Source organism: Trachypithecus francoisi, unplaced genomic scaffold (genome assembly GCF_009764315.1).
Source record: "Trachypithecus francoisi isolate TF-2019V2 unplaced genomic scaffold, Tfra_2.0 Lachesis_group8, whole genome shotgun sequence".
NCBI lineage: Eukaryota > Metazoa > Chordata > Mammalia > Primates > Cercopithecidae > Trachypithecus > Trachypithecus francoisi.
The window spans coordinates 66,134,992-66,155,857 of NW_022681473.1; the positions used below are offsets into that span (position 1 = coordinate 66,134,992).

General features: G+C 52.6%; 1 protein-coding gene across 9 annotated transcripts in view; it reads right to left on the reverse strand.

Annotated features, from left to right (window-relative positions):
- Positions 1-20,866, reverse strand: part of ARRB1 (arrestin beta 1) — a 98,273-nt gene that overhangs the window by 9,082 nt on the left and 68,325 nt on the right. For 3 of the 9 annotated variants that reach the window (XM_033206507.1, XM_033206503.1, XM_033206509.1), the window contains exons 3-13: positions 19,361-19,421; positions 15,506-15,550; positions 14,547-14,743; positions 13,270-13,329; positions 12,390-12,457; positions 9,942-10,077; positions 8,697-8,781; positions 8,174-8,246; positions 5,393-5,530; positions 4,218-4,301; positions 2,710-2,733 (exon numbers count right to left, since the gene is read on the reverse strand). In XM_033206507.1, the coding sequence (XP_033062398.1) occupies positions 2,710-2,733; positions 4,218-4,301; positions 5,393-5,530; positions 8,174-8,246; positions 8,697-8,781; positions 9,942-10,077; positions 12,390-12,457; positions 13,270-13,329; positions 14,547-14,743; positions 15,506-15,550; positions 19,361-19,421 (971 nt within the window). Of the gene's footprint in view, positions 1-41; positions 587-2,709; positions 2,734-4,217; positions 4,302-5,392; positions 5,531-8,173; positions 8,247-8,696; positions 8,782-9,941; positions 10,078-12,389; positions 12,458-13,269; positions 13,330-14,546; positions 14,744-15,505; positions 15,551-19,360; positions 19,422-20,866 lie in introns of those variants that run through there. The other 6 variants (XM_033206508.1, XM_033206504.1, XM_033206510.1 and 3 more) reach the window with 4 other exon arrangements.

A 20,866-nucleotide genomic window follows, 5' to 3' on the forward strand; every position in this document is an offset into this window, starting at 1 on the left:
TCAATGCCCTGTCAGGGAGGACTGTGAAGGGTTTTGCCATCAGAGGAGGTAGATCCAAAAGATGCCCTCCAGCCCCAGTTCTGCCACTCGGAGCCTCGGTCTGCCTGGGAGCTGGACGAGGAGACTTCCTCTGGCTCCAAAAAGAAATGGAAGCCTCCCCTTTCCTGAGAAGGCTCCCTGGGTTCCCATGGGCTGGGAGGAGGCCCATGGGTGGGAAAGGGTTGCCCAGGGCAGTATCCATCATGGTCACTGTGGGGCTCCAGAGGTGCCCTGGGACCCTGCCCACCTCAAATCGCCACAGCCACCCTCACCTCCCCTGACACTGCCCTTCCCAACTTCCAGGTTGGAACTCCTCCCACACTCATACCATCCCATCTCCCAACACCTGCAGGGCACTCTTGTAAAAGTGCTCAGGTGACCCTAGCACCCCTGCAATCTGGATGATGCACTGTGGAGGTCAGTTTAGTCAGGTTTAGGATGGCCCCAGGGCCCAAGGCTGTCCACGCTGTGGGGATGCAGGGGAAAGCAGTCGGGAAGACCCAGACACCAGCCAGTGCTTCTGATGGGGCTTTCTCTGTACTTGGCCCTGATGGACAGAATAAGAGCAAATATTCACATGGTACTGACCCTGTGCCAAGGATTACTGTAAGCCCCTTCCATAGAGTAACTCATTTAATCCTCGCAACAACCCTATTATTATCCCCAATGTACAGACTGGGACATTAAGGCATGAGGAGATTAAAATATCTTGCCCAAGGTCATACAGCTATTAATGATAATAGCAGATTCTGGCTCCATAGCCACACCCTTGATCACCGTGTGACAGTAGCAGAATTGAGACGAACAAAAGCAACCCTGAAGGCTCCTCTCGGCTTGGGGTGGCATCACCCTAGGAGAACCCCCAACTGCGAGTGCCTACAGGCACAAGCCACATCTTACTGATCTTTTTGTCCAGAGCCCAGTTGGGAAAGAGGAAGGGACAGGGAATGGAGTGGTCAGAGGCACAAGCCATGCAATTAGAAAGGTCTGTTCCACCAGCCTCACCACTCGCTGGTGCAGCACTTTCTAGCTTTGAGTCTCACTGAGCTCCACATGGAAACGGGGATAACAACAGGTTCTAGACAGCCTGTCTTCTAGAACCACTGGAACTTCTGGGAGATGAGGCAGCTAAAGGGCTGAGTTACACTGTGAAGCTTGACCAGGCACAGTGGCTCAAGACTATAATCCCAGCACTTTGGGAGGCCAAAGCGGGCGGATCCCTTGAGCTCAGGAGTTCGAGACCAGCCTGGGCAACATGGTGAGACACTGCCCCCACCACCCATCTCTACTAAAAATACAAAAATTAGGCCGGGCACGGTGGCTCACGCCTGTAATCCCAGCACTTTGGGAGGCTGAGGCGAGTGGATCATGAAGTCAGGAATTCAAGACCAGCCTGGCCAAGATGGTGAAATACTGTCTCTACTAAAAATACAAAAATTAGCCAGGCATGGTGGCAGGTGCCTGTAATTCCAGCTACTTGGGAGGCTGAGGGAGAGAACTGCTTGAACCCGGGAGGCGGAGGTTGCAGTGAGCCAAGATCGCACCACTGCACTCCAGCCTGGCGGACAGAGCGAGACTCTGTCTCAAAAAAAAAAAAAAAAACAAAAATACAAAAATTAGCTGGGCATAGTAGAGCACACCTGTAGTCCCAGTTACTTAGGAGGCTGAGTTGGGAGGATGGCTTCTGCCCGGGAGGCAGAGGAGGTTACAGTGAACCAAGTTTGTGCCACTGCACTCCAGACTGGGCAATAGAGTCAGACCTTGTCTCAAAAAGAATAAAAAAATCAAATACAAATGTGAAGCTTGTGCCTGCCAGAATCATTACTTCCCCTCAGTGGGAACCTGGGGTTTTACAAGGCTGTCAGAGCTATTTGGCCTTTTTTTCTTCTTTTTTTTTTTTCCTTTTGCTTTGGGGCTTGCTTCAGAATGGAGCTAGTGGAAGACTGGGTTTGCCAACATTTTAGTGGAAGAATCTGGATCTTAACCTTCTACTGGACCAGGAACGATAAGGTCAGGGGCCACATCTGATTCCTCTCTGGGACTCTGGCACTCAGCACTAGCCTGGACACAAGCCCGGGTTGAGGAAATCTTTGCTGAATTATATGGAACTGAATTGAATTGAACGAATTTCACCTGTCAAATTAGTCTAAGATTTCTTAGGATGAGCCACACTGCCATCTTGTGACAGGAGGAGGCCAAACTGCTATGTTTGGGGTACATGCATTTTTGGAATGTAAGTGCATCCAGCTGGCTGCAAGGAAACCTTGTTTACAAAATAGGATCTCCTAAGGACCTCTCCTTAGCAACACTCAGCCAGCAGTTCATCCTCACTGGTGTAGAAGTTTGAAAGTCATGAAGTCTGCATTTCTCCAAAAGCTCCTATAATTCAGGTGATCAGCAATTCAAACTGCTCTCTTGGGGGCCACTCCCTGTATCAGTGTAATCAGGCTTTGCTCTCTGTAAAGGTCCCTGTCACTCGGGTGGGATAGAAGAGCAAGGTGAGGTTTGTTAAAGAGAAATTGTGTCTCCCAGCTCACACCTGAACCTCGCAATCTGAAATGACCACTAAGATTCCTTCCAACCCAGTGCCCTGTGATTCTGGTCAGTCAAGCCAATGGGCTCCAGGCCCTCCAGGAAGGTGGGTGAACCAGGTGGAAGGGAGGAATTTACCTGGATGCAAGATCTCCCAACAGGCTGGGTGGGTCAGAGGAGGCAGGAGAAGTGGTCAGGAGAGAGTTCAGAGAGGAAGAAAACAAAAAGCACATTCATTCACCACTTCTGCTATCCCCCGGATAGAGAAGACCCATGGGACACGCTCCCACCCACCCCCCTGCACAGCCCTGACTGCTCTTTCAGGGATACACTGAAATGGCATTAGCCCTGCCCCAAGGAACTGGGATCCAGACCCAGCTCAGCAAACCCCCTGAACCCCAGGATCCTCATCTGTAAAGGCAGTGTAAAAATTAACCCCAGTGCTGCCTGCCCCAAGAGAGGCTGGGCTATCTAAAGGCAGAGGGAAGGACTCCGGGGTTGCCAAGAATGTTTGAGAGACTGCAGATCCTGAAAGGTCACCAGACACAGGATTTGGGATTTGTAATTTTGAGATGTCCTATTATATAAGGTCAGGATTACACACTGCCACTGCCAAGAGGCATTCTTCTAATAATCAAGGAGACCCAATGTCTAATGGGATTTAGCTTTTCAATCTTTTCTTTTTTCTTTTTTTTTTTTTTGAGACGGAGTCTCGCTCTGTCGCCCAGGCTGGAGTGCAGTGGCCGGATCTCAGCTCACTGCAAGCTCCGCCTCCCGGGTTCACGCCAGTCTCCTGCCTCAGCCTCCCGAGTAGCTGGGACTACAGGCGCCCACCACCTCGCTCGGCTAGTTTTTTGTATTTTTTAGTAGAGACGGGGTTTCGCCGTGTTAGCCATGATGTTCTCGATCTCCTGACCTCGCGATCCACCCGTCTCGGCCTCCCAAAGTGCTGGGATTACAGGCTTGAGCCACCGCGCCCGGCGCTTTTCAATCTTTTCATAGAAATTTATGAATTAAGTTACAAAAAGGAAACGTAGCTGTTTTTTCTTCTTCTCCCCAAGCTTCCACCAAACTATGCTCCAGGGCAGGGAAGTCTGGTCCACCGCTATGACCCCAGCCCATGACCTGAGTTGGGGAAGGAGATTTCAGGCAATGTTTAGGGCACTGCTTGGGCCTCTGTTTCACCATCTGTAAAAAGGCAAAGCTGACTAGCTAGTAAATCTGCAATCCAGGTCCAGGTTCTGAGCCCTTTTAGCTGTTTCCTCGCAAAATTAGCTTGGGCATGCATGGGGGTGGGTGCTATGCCCACAGTGTGATGAGGAGATTGCACCCCTGGGCACCCCACAGCATAGACTCTGAGGACGCCGTCCCCTGGGCATGGCCAATCCTCAGTGTGAGCCCAGACCCAGGATAGAGAAGGAGAAGGAGGAGAGAAAGAGATGGCCGGGGGTAAGAGAGGGGCTGAGAGCCAAGGAAGGAAGAGAGGAAAAGTGGGCAGGGGAGGAGAAAGAAGGGACAGGAGGTTCCTCCTCCAAGGTGGATGCAGCTAAAATGGCTGCAAATAGGCAGAATGGGGCAGGGGTCCGTGGGCATCTGCGACGCTCCCCTCTGCACGCCAGGGTCTTGGGCTTGGCTAGAGCACTCACCCGCCCCGAGACACTACCAGCTTTACTTTCACTTTGTAGGAAACAATGATCCCCAGGATCTCACGGTTGGCGCCTTCCCTCAACCTGCAAAGTGACACAGGGGAGCCGGTTCAGGTGCCTTGCCAGGTGGGCGAGACACCTCAGGGGTGGGTGTGCTGGGGGGCAGTGGCCATCCATCCCCCATTTGGCTGGCCACTCAGCTACCATGTCCAATAAAGTACAGTGGAGGTGAGGAAGGTGAGCAGTGCCCTTAGGTAGCAGGGACCCAGAGCCCCGGTTCCAAGTCTGGCTGTGAGACTCGCTCGCTGTGTGGTCCTGTTGGCCCCTCTCCCTGCGCAGGTCAGCATGCCCGCAGTGAGGGCCGGGCTCTTCCTCCCCTCAGATGGATTCTGCTTCTCTCAGCAACACATGGGCAGAAAGGGCCACACATGGAGTTCACAGAGGGCCAGGCAGCTTGGGTGGGGTGGGGGCCGTCAGAGAAGGACTTCTCCACAGAAGGGGTGCCTCAGCTGGGTCTTGAAGGTGGATAGGGTGTGAGCCAGTGTGGAGACAGGGCAAAAAGCTTCAGATAAGTGGGAGGCTGTGCAGGGGCTGCTGAAGAGAGCTGAGAGAGTCTGTGCTGGGAGTAGTGGCTGCTCTAGACGCAGGCCAAAGCCCCACTGAAGGACCATATTCGCAAGAGGGCAAGATGGCATCCCCATAGCCAGGGCTCTGCTGGAGCAGAGTATCCTAGAGGCATCCATGATGACTGTGCAGCAGGAGTGACCAGATGCCCTGGGACTGCTGACTTGGGAGGGCACCCCATGTTGGGTCTAACCCAGCTCACCACCCTGGTCTCTCCTCAGGGACACCCCATCTGACTGAAGGCATTACGTCAGAAGCTGCCACCTCTTGCAGGAAGCCTTCCCAGGTTGCCCTCCCCCAGGCATGGTAGCAGAGCCCAGCACTGCCTGAGCGAGCTGGCCTAGTGGTCCATCTTATTCTCAGTCACCCCTGGGTAGGAATGGGAGTAAGGAGGCAGCTTCCCTGACAAGTCAAGCACCTGAGGACAGGCCCTGACAAGGCTGTGGAGAGGGTAGCCTGAGCTTTGTCTTTGAACTGGGGGGACCAAGGAGGGTGTGGCCCCATCAGGAAAGGTACACTAGGAGCCCAGGACTAGGAGGGCAGGTCCTCACAGGGTGCTAGAGGCCAAGTTCGTGTCTTCATGCTTGAGCTTCCCGTCCAAGGCGAGGCCTCGCTTCTCTCGGTTATTGGCTAGGAAGGGGGTCAGTGTGTAGACCTTGCAGAATGTCGAGCTGGGTGCCACAGTGTCACTGGGAAGAAGGGAAGCAGCTGTGGAGATGGCCCTCCCCAGAGCCAACCCCAGCCCTGATCTCCAGCCCAGCAGAATATCTAGTCTGGGCCTGCTCCAAGTCTCCCTCTTCCAACCTCTGTTCCCCAGATGCACGGACCACTTGGGCCAGCCCAGCTCAGGCAAGGAGAACCACTCACATTCAGAAGAGGCACATCTATATTCTACGCACAAACAGGACTGAATCTGGGGTATTCTAAAAGATTGTCCGAGTCAAGCAGCACGGCGCTGAAAAGCATATACATTTAAAAAATTACAGCTGGCCAGGCACGGTGGCTCACGCCTGTAATCCCAGGACTTTGGGAGGCTGAGGTGGGTGGATCACCTGAGGTCAGGACTTTGAGACCAGCATGGCCAACATGACGAAATCCCATCTCTACTAAAAATACAAAAAATGAGCCCGGTGTGGTGGCAGGCGTCTGTAGTCCCAGCTACTTGGGAGACTGAGGCAGGAGAATGGCATGAACCCGGGAGGCAAAGCTTGCAGTGAGCCAAGACTCCATCTCAAATAATAATAATAATAATAAATTACAGCCACAGCCGGCACAGTTGCTTATGCCTATAATCCCAGCAACTTGAGAGGCTGACAGGAGAACTGCTTGAGGCCAGGAGTTTGAGACCAGCCTGGGCAACATAGCAAGACCCCATCTCTACATAAAATTTTAAATATTAGCCTGATATGGTGGCACACACCTGTAGTCCTAGCTACTTGGGAGGCTGAGGCAGGACGATCACTTGAGCCCAGGAGTTCGAGGCTAGCTGTAGTGAGCCATGATCATACCACTGCATTCCAGCCTGAGCAACAGAGTGAAACTCTGTCTCTAAACATTTTATTTAATTTGATTTGATTTTTTTATTTCATTTAAATTTTATTTTATTTTATTTTATTTTATTTTATTTTATTTTATTTTATTTTTTTGAGACAGAGTCTCGCTCTGTCGCCCACGCTACAGTACAGTGGTGTGATCCTGGCTCACTGGAACCTCCACCTCCCAGGTTCAAGCAATTCTCCTACTTCAGCCTCTCAAGTAGTTGGGATTATGGGTGCACACCACCATGCCCAACTAATTTTTGTATTTTTAGTAGAGATGGGGTTTCGCCATGTTGGCCAGGATGGTCTCAAACTCCTGACCTCGAGTGATCCGCCTTCTTCAGCCTCCCAAAGTGCTGGGATTATAGGCATAAGCACCAGCCCTGTCTCTAAAGAAATTTTAAAAAGAAAAAATTATAGCTACACACAAACCATAAATGAAGCTATCTGGGCACCCATATACCCATCATGTAGGCTTAACAATTAAAACGTTACTTGCTTGATCACATCCATCATATATAGGGCGTTTTGACTGTCCAATTTTTACTTGCTTTTGCTCTATCCCCCACTCTTTCCAATGAGAGAGCTGTCATGCAGCAGATAGTGAACAAGCCTTGGAGTCGGACAACCTGTGTTCCAACCCCAGCTTTGCTGCTTGCTAGCTTGCAAGTCACATCTCTCCGAGCCACTTCCTCCTCTACATACTGGGGCAGCAGCAACCCCAGCCCCACAGTGCTTCCTGAGAAGTAAACAAGTCTGTGAATGCAAATGCCTCCCCAGCCATCCCTGCTGGTATTCGTTATGCAGACGCTGGCACCATCTGCAGTGGTTGGGATTTTCTACTCTTTAGGGATTATATGTTACTCTGGTTCTAGATCACTTCACTTTACCATCAGGAATCTATGCCTCATAGCTCTGATTTTTTTGAAAAAAATCAACAGTGGATATGAAAAATATCCAATAACCAGAGAATGCTTGATCTAATCATAGCATGTTCACCTATAGGACATTAAAAACTATTTCAAAGGCCATGTAGTAACATTTTTAAAATGTTTTAAGTTGCAAGAAATACTGATTGGAATTATATATAAACAAATACACATATACATGTAAAATTATATCGGGTGTAATTGCCCCAAGAAATTACTTGCAGGGCCAGAAAAAAAAAAAAAAAAAAAATGTATGTCTTTGAATGGGAGCATTTACTTCCTTTAGGCAAGTAAAGATGTTTCACTTGAGATCTCTCCTCTTGCCTCAGCTGCCAACAAGCTTGGGACAAAGTTCAGTCCATGCTCAACCGTAGTAGTTCTCCTCAAACCTGGATTTTGTGTGTGTGTGTAATTATTCTCTACACTCCCCCACACAACCCCTTTCACCCAATGAGCTGGATTACCCCTTTATCAGACAAGAGCTGTGTACCTAGTGCCTTACCCACTTTGCCCTGGCTACCAGAAAGTTCAAGAACAAAGTATTTCCCTTCAACCTAGGTTTCTTGTACAACGTAATTATCTTCTCTCCACAACCCCAATCCCCTTACATTCATTAGCTCTTGTTTTGTCATTCTAGTTTTAGTGGGTCTCTTCCTTGACTGCAGCATGCACTTTCTTACAGCTAAATCAGGTGGATGGTTCCTAAAAGGCTCTTCAGGATCATCTACTCTGAGTGGCAAGGAAGTCTGAGGCCCAGCCCTCTGCCAGGTGTAGAAGAGCCACCTGGACCTGTAACGGGACACCTAGAGCTTCTCTTTTTCCCACCCAATCCCACACGCCCAAGGCCAGACTTGTGCCCACTTACTCAGCCTCTTCCATGGCAACAGGGCACTTGTACTGAGCTGTGTTGAAAAGGCAGATGTCTGCATACTGGCGCACTAGGGAGGGAGAGGAATCGAGGTGGAGTGAGTCAGGAATGCAGTTCCCATGGAGTCTCACAGGCAACCCGGGTTGGGGATATCAGCCCCAGGCAATGGCCAGAGGCCACCAGTGGGGACTTCTGCATGAGACCACCCCTGTCTTCCATCCAAAGGGTAGCCCCAAACACATCCCTTTCCTTCCATAACCAAAGCCTTCCCCTCAAGGACAGCTTTGCCCAGAACCCAAGAAACTGAAGAGGTGGCTTAAAGAGCAAGCTCATTACCTGGCCAATAAGCAGCCTGCCTTACCCGACTCAAAAGCTTTGCCCTGTGGCTCAGAGCAGGCCCCAGGCTTCAGTGGCTATTTTTTATACAAGGCTGTTAACAAGGGGAGATCCTTCAGCCACTCCCAGCCCTTGGGAAGACTGCCTCTTGCTGTCCCCTAAGCTGACCCTCTGCCTGGGGTACCTGAGATCTTGATCTTCTTCACCGTCTTGTTGGTGTTATTGGTGACGTGGACGTTGACACTGATGGGTTCTCCATGGTAATAGATCTGGGGGGCATAAGAAGGGATGGAGTTGGCTGGGAGGACAGCAAGGTTCTAGGGAAAGGGGAGGGAGAAAAGCCCCCACGCTATCTTTTGGGGTTCCCCAGACCTTGGGCAGACCTTCAGAAGGGTCTGCTGCTCCCTTCTGAAGTCCATCACATCCCTCAGGTTCATGCCCCCTCTGCCACTCCTTTAGGCCCAAGAGATTTCTCTGAATCCCCCAAGGCATTGCGACATTTGCCCCAAGTTCATCAGCCACTTCCCACTGCTGCTAAGGTGGCACGAAAGCCACCAAGCACATTAGCCTTCAGTTCCCCGGTGGGACCCTTGAAAGATAATGGAATTGGAAGGTGATAGTCCTGGGCTCCAGCCCTGGCTTGGCCACCAGTAATCGCGACAACAATAACAACAGTAACACTGATGATAATGAAAGCAGCGTAACCGTGGGTAGGTTAAGCCTCAGAGTCTCCCTCTGTGCAATGAAGGGGTTGGACTAGGTGATGTCTGAAGTCCCTGCCAGCTCTAAATTCTGTCCATGGAAGGATCTGGAAGAAGCAAGGAAAGGTGAGGAGGGGCGGACCAGCTCACTGAGGGAGCCAGCTCTGAATCCCCACAAAAAGGCCTCAACCTACATCTTGCCCCAAGGCACTTCCCTTCAGCCATGCCCCGAGGGGGGGGGGGTGCCCACACGTTGAGGAGGGGCTAGCCCGAGCTCACAGCAGGCATCAGTCATCTGGGTTTGATTCAGAGCTTGAGGGGAGGCCCTTCCTTCAGCAGGGCTTGTCGCCCTGATGCTCAGGGTTTGGCAGGGAGGTCACAGCCCCCCACGGTACCCCCTCTGCAATGCTGGTTGACCTTCAGCACTTGGCCTGAGGCAGGCAGCTGGTGGAGGTGTGGGGGAGATGTCCAGGACCTTCGGGAGGGTCTGCTCCTCCCTTCTGAAGTCCATCACATCCCTCAGATTCATGCTCCCTCTGCCACTCCTTTAGGCCCAAGAGGCTTCTCCAAATCCCCCAGGAGAGGTCTCAGATTCCCGAGCCCTGTGGTCCTTGGGCTGGGGGCAGAAGCTCCTACTGAGGCATCCCTGCAGGCCAGGACAGAGCTGGGATCTGAGGCCCAGGCCCTGGTGGAGCAGCCCCCACCCCTGCCCAGTTCGAGCCTCCTACCTCCTTATCCAGGGAGGCCTCTAGGTGCAAGGGCTTGTCCGACATGAGGAACTGCCTGGTGGTCTCGGCTGTGGGCTGGGGGCCAGGCCTCTCTGGGGCATATTGAACCTTCCGGATGACCAGACGCACAGAATTCCTAATGGGGATGGGCGGAGTGAAAGAGGACCAGGGTCACCTGCCTTCATCCCCTCTCCTTGTGAGCCTCACATCATTCTCCTGCTCAAGAGACTGGCATGGCTCTCCAATGCCTTAGAATCCAGTCAAACCGCACAGATCAGCATAGGGGTCTGTCATTATCTGGCTCCATTCCATCCTCCCCTGTTTTATCCCAGAAGTGCCCTGTGGCCGCACTTCATTTGGGTCCTGGTACCCAGCAGGATGCTGAAACAGGGACTCCATTTTCACCTCCTGCTTCCCTATGTCACCAAATAGGTAACAATGTCACTTCCCGCCTCCCTATGTCACCTTACACAAATAGTGTCCCTCTGTCATCTATTTTGGTGACACAGGACACTATTTGTATAAGCTCTTTAAGGACAGAAATTTGTGTCTAAGGTGTCCACAACTGTACTCTCAGCACCTATGACTGTGCGTGCCATATAATAAACACATGTCAGATATATATTATGTAAAACTATGCAGAGGGGACAGGGGTCCCAAGAAGAAATGGGGTTTGGGGAGGCGTTGGGGTTCAGGGAGGAGGTGTGGATTCAGTCAGGGGGATGCAAGTGAAGGAGACAAGCCCAGGGAGGGGAGAAGGCCCATGGATGAGAATGGCTCCATGAAGGTTACAGGGGATCAGGAAGCAAATGAGGATCTGGTGAGGGAGCGGGACTCAGTGAGGCCGTCTCTGAGGCGTGCTGGGAATGCTCCATCTCCATTGCTCAGATAAGCTGCTTCCATTGCCTGGAACGCGGGAGCCAGGGTCAAACTCCCAACTCTCCTCTTGCTAACTATGTGGCCTTGGGTACATTAACCTCTCTGCCTCCATTCCCTCATCTGTAAAGGGTGATGATAGAAGGACCTACCTCTCTTTTTGCTTTTTAAATTTTTATTTACTTATTTATTTTGAGGTGGAGTCTCACTCTGTTGCCCAGGCTGGAGTGCAGTGGTACGATCTCAGCTCACTACAACCTCTGCCTCCCAGGTTCAAGCAATTCTCCTGCCTCAGTCTTCCGAGTAACTGGGATTACAGGCATGTGCCACCACACCTGCCTAATTTTTGTATTTTCAGTAGAGATGGGGTTTCACCATGTTGGCCAGGCTGGTCTGGAACTCCTGGCCTCAAGTGATCTGCCCGCCTCGGCCTCCCAAAGCTCTGGGATTACAGGCGTGCGCCACCGCGCCTAGCCAGGACCTAATTCTTAAGAGCTGCTGTGAGGATTAAATTAGTTCGTACAGCCCAGCACTGTGAATGGTGTCTGGCACCTAATCAGCCCTTGATAAATAATAGCTTCTATATCATTATTATTAGTAACTCCTTGGTGTGGATTTTAAATGTCCCATTGGTGGTAGGGTGAGAGGGGTGGCCCTCAATGTCACCTCCTCTTTCTTGTGCTTGCTAAGCCTCCTCCCACATCCCACAGCACTCTTTCTTTTCCCTTGTCTCAGGTCTTAAGAGGAAAAGGGAGACAGAGAAGCAAGGGAGAAAAGTCCCATCTCCCCCCACACAGGCAGGGCTGCAGATGCAAATGTATGCAATACACCCTGTAGCCACCAGGTGGCAAACTCAGCCCATGCCCTAAAAAGGCTGCTGTGCCCTCAGCCAACTTCCTCTGGGAACAGTGCCTCTGGATGCAGGAACATCAGCGTTGAGGGCCCACCAGCTCTTCCAGAAGGCAGGCAGAGCATAGCCTGCCCCAGGAGGGGCAGGCCTGAGACATCCGGGCCAGCTGTTTCTGGCTGCCAGCCTGGGCTCTCTGTCTGCCCGGGCTGTGCTTCTCCGGAGAATGCTTCCCCTCTCTCGGATGTGGGCCGAGCTCTGCCCTGGATGGGTTCACTATCTCCATCTCCTCCTCACTTAGAAGCTGCCATTGACACACACTCAACCCCTGCTGAACTCCTCCCAGGAGGAAAACTGGAAAATGGGGATGGTCAGGAAACAGCCTGCTCATGGTTTAACACAATCTGAATTTAGGATTTTTCCAAAACAAATTAAGAAGACATGCAGTCTGGAGGGGATGAAATGAGAGGCAGGGAGATGAGGGAGGAAGCTTCCACAATGGTGCGAAGGAGAAGATGCTGCAGCCTGAACCTGGGCAGTCAAAGCCACCTCCCCCAGGAAGCCCTCCGTGACCTCCCAGCTTCCAGAGTGCCCTTCCAAGGCTGGAATGTGCGCCCTTCCTCACACACTTCCAGGTATTGTTACTTATCTCCTCTTGGACTTTGCCCATCCTGTCTCCCTCCCTCACCCAGCAGGCGGCCACACCCTGGCATCCTACTACTCACCGCTTGTGGATCTTCTCCTCCAAATTCTCCGCGCAGAAGGCTTTGACTTCATAGTCCACACCGCAAGCCTGTGGGGAAGGGGGTCACTGAACACAGGGCCTTGGAGAAGCAGGGTCCCCAATACACAGCCAGCCCACCTCTCATTTTACAAACGAGGACACTGGACAGGAACACCAAGCTCCCACAGCCCAGCCTTCCTCGGTCCGGAAGAAGCGGGGGAACGCCCTTGTGCTCAGCCCCAGTGCTGTGCTGCCTCCTCCATCTAACGTGGGACATCCCAAATCATCCAAACAGGGCTCTGCTCTTTGGACTCCTGCCTCAGTCTGGGTGGCCATCCTCATCCAGGCAGCTGCCCAGAAATAGCAACAGGCACCTGAGCAGACTGGGGGCACCTACTACTGTGTGCAGACCTGGCCCCGGGTGGCTTCTCCGGTATCCCTCTAACAAGACAAGGAGGTATGTGCTGTCATCTCCATCTTGCAGATGAGGAAGCTGGGCTCAAAGGTCTGCAGCTCGTGGTGTCACGTCTCTCCAAGCCTCAGTTTCCCCATCTGTGATATGGGGATGATCGCACCTTGATTCAAGGTTGCCAGGGGTTACGTGAGGCCAGGTGTAGGTCCCCAGAACACTTTGGTCCTGTGCAACCAACGCCACTCAGGAGGGCCTCTGGACCCATCACTGAATGGGAGAGTGAGGCTGACCCCATACCTGCTGCCCTGTCTAAAGAGAGACTGGTTGTCCAAGGTGGGACCAGCTTAGCCTAACACTGTTCGACAGGGAGAGTGGTTCTGTGTGTCCAGCACCTCCCAGGGAGAAAGCCAGGGACCTGGGGACCTGAGAGTCCTGGAGCCAGAGAGATGGTCCCCTTGGGGTAACCTACCTTCCCTGTGTCTTCGGGCCCTGGCTGCAGTGTCACAGAGCATGGAAGGTTTGGAGGGATCTGTCAAGAAGACAGAACAAGCCATCTGTCACATCCACCACTGTCCTGTCTCATGTCTTGCAGCCCAGACCAAGGGCCCCAGGGGACAGGCCATGTCTACCCCATCAGACCATGCCAAGCCATGCCCCGCAAGTGTCTGAGTTTTGTTTACCTAAAGAGTTTGGCCTAGCCCAGTTCTCGCAGCAATGGTTTAAATAGATCTTTCTATGATGTCTACCGTAGTTGGCAGAATAATGGTTCCCCAAAGATGTCCACACCCTGATCCCCCAAACCTGGGACCTTAACGACAAAAGTGGCTTTGCAGATCCAATTAAGGCCTTGAGATGGGGACAGTATCCTGGATGATTTTGGTGGGCCTGATATCATTATGAGAGTCCTTAGAAGTGGAAGCAGAAATGTCCGAGCCAGAGTGATGGGATGTGCAAAAGACTCAACAGCCACTGCTGGCTTTGACGATGGAGGAAGGCACCAGGAGCCAAGGAAAGCGAAGCTGGAAAAGGTGGACGTTCCCTGAGGGCCTCCAGAGGAGCCAGCCCTGCCGTGCCTCCATTGTAGCATACTGAGACCCGTTTTGGGACTTCTGACCTCCAGAGCTGTAAGCTCATACATCTGTGTTGTTTTAATTGCTGCCAAGTTTGTGGCAATTTGTTTCAGCAGCCATAGGGAGCTAACATGTCTATGTGGAAAAGGTGACTCCATAACCCTCTCCACTCTCTCAGCCTCCCAGAAAGGGAGGGACCACACTGAATCTCAGAATCAGAGAGCCTAAGAAACTTGAGATTTTGAAATCCAGCATCTTAGTCTCTGATTTGAAAGGTGGTGGAGCAGACAGATCACCTACTTGCCATCCCTCTCTTGCGAGCTGGGTTAAGCCAGGCAAGTGGGGAGCTGATCTGAGCGGGAGACACCTTGCAGTGACTCAGAGGCCACAAAGGGCTCCTGCTTTCTCTGAAGCCCCTTGGCGCCCCCTTTCTCCCACCAATGACCTGGCCTCAGAAGGGTCTAAGTAGCCCAAAGGTACAGGTGACAAACCCCAGCAGGGGCTGGAGAAGAGACACTTACCAGGTAACATAGGTGTCAGTGCCCCAGGTCCCAGCATACACTGGGAAATGGGTGGCAGGGAGCAGCTGACCCACACCGACCCCTTATGCCCACCCCAGAGGGCTTCCTAGAGGTGGTGTTTCTGCCATGGGGCCCCAGGGGTGGCAGTTCCTGACCTCAAAGGTGAAAGGGTAGGCGTGCTCGCCCAACTTCTTGATGAGGCGCTCCTGCAGCCGTGTCAGGGGCTTCTTGTCCTCGGGGGCCGGTGGGAAGGACTGCACGTTGGCCACAAACAGGTCCTTGCGAAAGGTCAGGCCCAGGACATCCAGGTCCTCCCGGCCATAGCGGAAGGCGCAGGTCAGTGTCACATAGACTGTGGGGAGCAGGGAGCACTGAGGAGGGGCCTGGGAGAGCAGCAGGTGAGCCCCCCAGAGTACCAGCAGCAGCCCTGGGACAGGCCCCGCTGGAAGCCCCAGGCCTGTCCCAAGCTCTTTGGGGACGGCTGTACTGTCTCCACCAGGAGGGGCTGATATTGAGTACCTGGAAGGATGCCATGGCCTGGCCCCTGGGAGGAGGAGGGGGCTGCCTGCTGAGCAAGCCCTGTCCTTCTTCCCCCTCCCACCTCTCCCCAGGGCATGTGTGGAGGGGTATGGAAATGGTCTGACAGGCATGGCAGGGGCTGGAGTAGTCTGGCAGGCCTGGGTGGGGGTAGGGGGCCTGGGGAAGGAGCAGGGAGTTGTAGGGGCAGGGCAAGTGCTGGGTGGTATCTGGAAGGCAAGGGTCTTGTCACAGCTCAGTTGCCCACTCTTGTCTTCCTGCACACTGGTGCACATTGATACTGCCCCGGTATCAATGTTCTGTTCTGTTAAAGAAGACCCTACTCCTGCCCTGCTGGCATCCCCAGCCTTGCCACAGTCATGACATATTGATGTGAAGTGCTCAGGGCATGGGGAAACCTTCTCCCAAAGTAGGCTTGGGGCAGGGTTGTCCCAGGCTGGAGGAGGCAAGGGCATCTGTGGGGGTATTTGTTGAGGTTCTCAGGGGAACCAGTGGGGATGGACAGGGAGATCCTATGCTAGAGGTCCAGGGGGAAGAGGAGGCCCTTGACAGGCTGGGGATGGGGGCCACAGCCTACCTCTCCTCTCTTTGAGATACTCAGGATCCACCAGGACCACACCATCTGGGGAAAGGACAGAGAGTGAGCAGCCTCTCCCAACCTGGCCTCCTAAACCTCTGCGCCCCCAAACACCAGCCCAAGCCCAGATTCAACCATATGTCCATCTAAAATTATCCTGAGAAAAATGGAAAGGCCGGCACCTAGAGGGTGGCACTGCCCACCTCCACCATGCTCTACCTTTCCCCCATCCCAGGCCAGCCTAACAGACACAGCTGGTGACTTTAAGCAGGTTAGTTGACATTTCTGTTTCTTCATCTGTTAGTAAGAATAGTAACATAGGTCCGAAACTCCTAGAACCAAGTATACTTTGGAATTTAGAAATTGTGAAGCATAGAGAGGCAAAATGGGCCGGGCATGGTGGCTTATGCCCATAATCCCAACACTTTGGGAGGCTGAGGCGGGTGGATCACTTGAGGCCCAGAGTTCAAGACCAGCCTGGCCAATATGGTGAAACCTCATCTCTACTATAAATACAAAAATTAGTCGGGCATGGTGGTGGGCACCTGTAGTCCCAGCTACTTGGGAGACTGAAGCAAGAGAATCACTTGAACCTGGGAGGCGGAGGCTGCAGTGAGCTGAGATCATGCCACTGCACTCCAGCCTGGGCAACACAGCAAGACTCTGTCTCAAAATAAAATAAAATAGGCAAAATGGTACATGTTCCATATATTCTGTAATGACCTCTGCAAGATCTGCACCCTATTATTAAAGCCATTAATACCTCCGTAGGAAAACACAAATATTCTCACCAAGAGGCTAAATATAGCCTCACATCAGTTGGGGTCAGGTTTGCCAATAAATGAATTCTGCATTAAACTTGGAAGCAATGCTAGGTTTTCAGAGCTTCTTGGGCTTGCCACATGTGAATCAGGGGTTGTGATCTGCAGTGCCTCCCTCATGGGTCTCCCGTGAGGACTGAATGGGTATACACATGAATGTGCACGTGCGTACAGCACTTAGACAGTGCCGAGCACTCGAGAGCACTCTGCAGGTTGTGGAAGGTGCCTCAGTGCCCTGGCCCTCGGGAGCAGAGTCCAGCTGAACACAAAGGACATCTCTGCTCAGCACCTCAGGAGGCCAGAAACACTGGTTCAGGGTCACCCCCTTGGCTGACATCCCCTGTCTATCTCTGGCCAAACCTTTCTTTCCTCTCTCTCCCCCTACCCTCTAACCCATTGTCATTCCATTGCCAGTGGAAGAGGAGGCCCAGGATGGATCATCAATGTCCGGTTGGTGAGGCCAGTGGGCTTGGACTTGCATGCAGGTTTGGTGGGGAACCGGTAAGCATAGGGAGGGTGTGATCAGATCAAGCCAAATGGCAAGGTCACTATGGGAGGAGAATCTCTCACAGTAAGTCCCTGAGCAGCTCTGCACAGTGCCCCAGAGTGCTCGGGGATCCCAGGGCTCACAAGGGGCCTGGTACAGAGTGGGTGCTCTGTGAACACCTGCTGAACAGCTCTCAGGGTGCCTGCGTGTGTTGGGGGCTAGATTCCTGCCCCTGTCCTCTCCCAGTCTCTGGGCTGCCTCTGCTGCTGTCCTTAGTAGACCAATGGGTACGGATAACCCTGGCCTCAGAGGGCCACCAGAAATGACGACATGAAGCAGCCACAGGTGAGCACCGGGATGCCTGCTCCCAGCCTCTGAGGGGCCAGCTCAGGGAGAAGATGCCAATGGCAGAGGGACACTGAGCTTCAGAAGACACCAAACAGCATCCTAGGCAGGGCTGGAGGGGAGAAGTGGGGGTGTTTGCTCCAGGCCATGAAGGGCTCTGCTGACTGTCCTCTGGCCCCTGGAGCCCAGTGTCCTCAGGTCTTCCTCCTGGTGAGCTGAAGTCTGCAGCCGGACTCGCTCCCTTGGCTCAGGGACCACACAAATCACTCCTGCCCTGGCCCCAGGACAGCCCGCAGGGACACTGATGGGAGAGGCCACACTAGGCCTCACTTTGATTTGCTCATCTTTTTTTTTTAAGACAGAGTCTTGCTCTGTCACCCAGGCTGGAGTGTAGTGGCATGATCTTGGCTCACTGCAACTCTGCCTCCCGGGTTCAAAGGATTCTCACGCCTCAGCCACCCCAGTAGCAGGGACTACAGTTGTGCGTCACCATGCTCTGCTTTTTTTTTTTTTTTTTTTGTATTTTTAGTAGAGATAGGATTTCACCCTGTGGGCCAGGCTGGTCTCAAACTCCTGACCTCGGGTGATCTGCCTCCCAAAGTGCTGGGATTACAGGCGTGAGCCACCATGCCCAGCTGGCTTGCTCATCTTTCAAAAATCATTGAACCTCTTTGGACCTCACTGTGCCCATTTATAAAATAGGAGTAATTCTAGGCTTCCCTCTCACAAACAGGCATGAGAAGAGACCATGAGACCAAGTCTCTTCCAATGAGAGCAGTCATTCTTTTTTTTTTTTTTTGAGACGGAGTCTCGCTGTCACCCAGGCTGGAGTACAGTGGCCGGATCTCAGCTCACTGCAAGCTCCGCCTCCCGGGTTCACGCCATTCTCCTGCCTCAGCCTCCCGAGTAGCTGGGACTACAGGCGCCGGCCACCACGCCCGGCTAGTTTTTTTTGTATTTTTTAGTAGAGACGGGGTTTCACCGTGTTAGCCAGGATGGTCTCGATCTCCTGACCTCGTGATCCTCCCGTCTCGGCCTCCCAAAGTGCTGGGATTACAGGCTTGAGCCACCGCGCCCGGCCCGAGAGCAGTCATTCTTAATCAGGATGATTCTGCCCCCAAATGAGACACTTTGGCAACGAATAAAGACCTTTTTTTTTTTTTTGAGATGGAGTCTCACTCTGTCGCCCAGGCTGGAGTGCAGTGGCGCAATCTCAGCTCACTACAACCTTCATCTCCCGGGTTCAAGCGATTCTCCCACCCCAGCTTCCCGAGTAGCTGGGGTGGAAGAATTACAGGTGCCCACCATCACGCCCAGCTAATTTTTGTATTTTTAGTAGAGACAGGGTTTCATCATATTAGCCAGGATGGTCTCGAACTCCTGACATCAAGTGATCCTCCTGCCTCAGCCTCCCAAAATGCTGGGATTACAGGCATGAGCCACCGCACTCGGCCTAAAGACATTTTTAGTTGTCCTAACTGGAGCATGAGGTACTCTGGGCATCGAATGAGTAGAGGCCAGGGATGTGGCTATCCAGCCTATAACACACAGGACAGGCCACCCCAACAAAGAATTATCCAGTCCAAAATGTCAAGCATGCAGAGATTGCAAAACCCTGAATTTGAATAAGAACCTGGAAGATGCCTTCAGCCACAGCCCAGCTTCTAGCAGGACCGCCATGTACGTGAGGACAGCTTCCATTTCACAAGTTCTAAGAAGGACTCTCCCTCTCTCTCCTACTCTTTGCCATCACACGGAAGCAGAACAAAGAGTTTTGCAGACTGCCAGGTTTGAACCGGACTCCTCTATCTACTCGCTCTGTGACCTGGAGTAAGTCACTGAGCCACTCTGTGCCTCATTCTCCTTGTCTATAAAGCAGGGATAGTCATCATAGCCACCCCCACTGTCTGCTACATGACACACCTTATAGTAAGTGGTGGTATCTGTCGTCATCACCCTCACCCTTCTTACCATCATCAGGACGCCTTCTCTGATTCTCACCTCAGTCCTTCCCACAGTCTCTTCTTGCAGTCCTCACTTGAGTGGGAAAGTAGCTGCTCAGTAAATGCTTGCTGTCTGAAGCAGGAAGCCATCCACCCCCGTTCTTGGCACCAAGCCCCTCCGGAGAGCTGAGAGCTATTTCTGGGAGGTTTGGCCAGCCCCATCTTCCCCCAGCCCTCCTCTCGCCCTCCAGGGACTCACCCACGGGGTCCACGAGGTCGATGTGGTCCACAAAATCCCGCTTTCCCAGGTAGACGGTGAGCTGGGGAGGAGAGGCATAGGGGGCGTTAGCAGCTGCAGGCCCGGAGGACACAGGACCCTGCCCTGGAGGAAACCCTGAGAGCAGCCTCTGAAACTCCAGACCCATCCCTAACCCTTATGAAAATCCTAACTGGACTTGGGCCTTCACCCCATCCCTAATACCAAGATTCACAAACCCTTGTAAAATCTTAAAAGCATCTCTTCTTCCCAAAACCCTATGAAGAAGTCATTATTGTTCCTGTGTTACAGATGAGGACACTGAGGCCCGGAGAGATCCTCATGCCAAGCACCACTGCCGGTGGAGCAGCAGCGGCAGAGAAGCCGAGTAAGTGGGAGTGTGGGCATCTCACAGGGTGAGAGCCCCCAGGCAGGCAGGAGCACTGAGCCCTCAGAGACTCTGAACGAGGGCCATACTGTGTTCTTCAGTTGCTCCTCCTCCCATGTAGCCAGGCAGGGATCCACTGATACGAGGACTCGTTTTCTTTCTCTTAATTAATTTTTTTTTTATCGAGATGGAATTTTGCTCTTGTTGCCCGGCCTAGAGTGCGATGGCGCGATCTCAGATCACTGCAACCTCCGCCTCCCGGGTTCAGGTGATTCTCCTGCCTCAGCCTCCTGAGTAGCTGGGATTATAGGCGTGCACCACCACGTGCGGCTAATTTTTGCATTTTTAGTAGAGACGGGGTTTCACTATGTTCGTCAGGCTGGTCTCAAACTCCTGACCTCAGGTGATCAGCCTGCCTCAGCCTCCCAAGGTGCTGGGATTACAGGCTTGAGCCACCGCGCCCAGCCTAATTAATTTTTAAAATTGACTTGAAAGTATATGTTAAGCTGGGCGCAGTGCCTCAAGCCTGTAATCCCAGCACTTTGGGAGGCCGAGATGGGCGGATCATGAGGTCAGGAGATCGAGACCATCCTGGCTAACACAGTGAAACCCCGTCTCTACTAAAAAAATACAAAAAACTAGCCGGGCGAGGTGGCGGCGCCTGTAGTCCCAGCTACTCGGGAGGCTGAGGCAGGAGAATGGCGTGAACCCAGGAGGCGGAGCTTGCAGTGAGCTGAGATCTGGCCACTGCACTCCAGCCTGGGTGACAGAGCGAGACTCCGTCTCAAAAAAAAAAAAAAAAAAGAAAGTATATGTTATTTATCATGCACAACACAATGTTTTAAAATAGATATATGTTGTGGAAAGGCAACCTCCAGCTAATGAACAAACGCACCGCCTCACACAGTTAGCAGTTCTGTGTGTGACGACTTGCCTTCTGAAGCACTAAGGGGTCGGGGACTCATGCCCCACTCAGTAGCCGGCCAGGAGGGAAAAACTCCGAGACAGAATTCCAGCGGCTAAACCAGATCCAGAGTGTCACCCTGATGTGTCTGTTGCTCAACAACCCTTCAATCCTCATGACTCAACCGCCATCATTATTTCTCACGTCCATTCCTTTC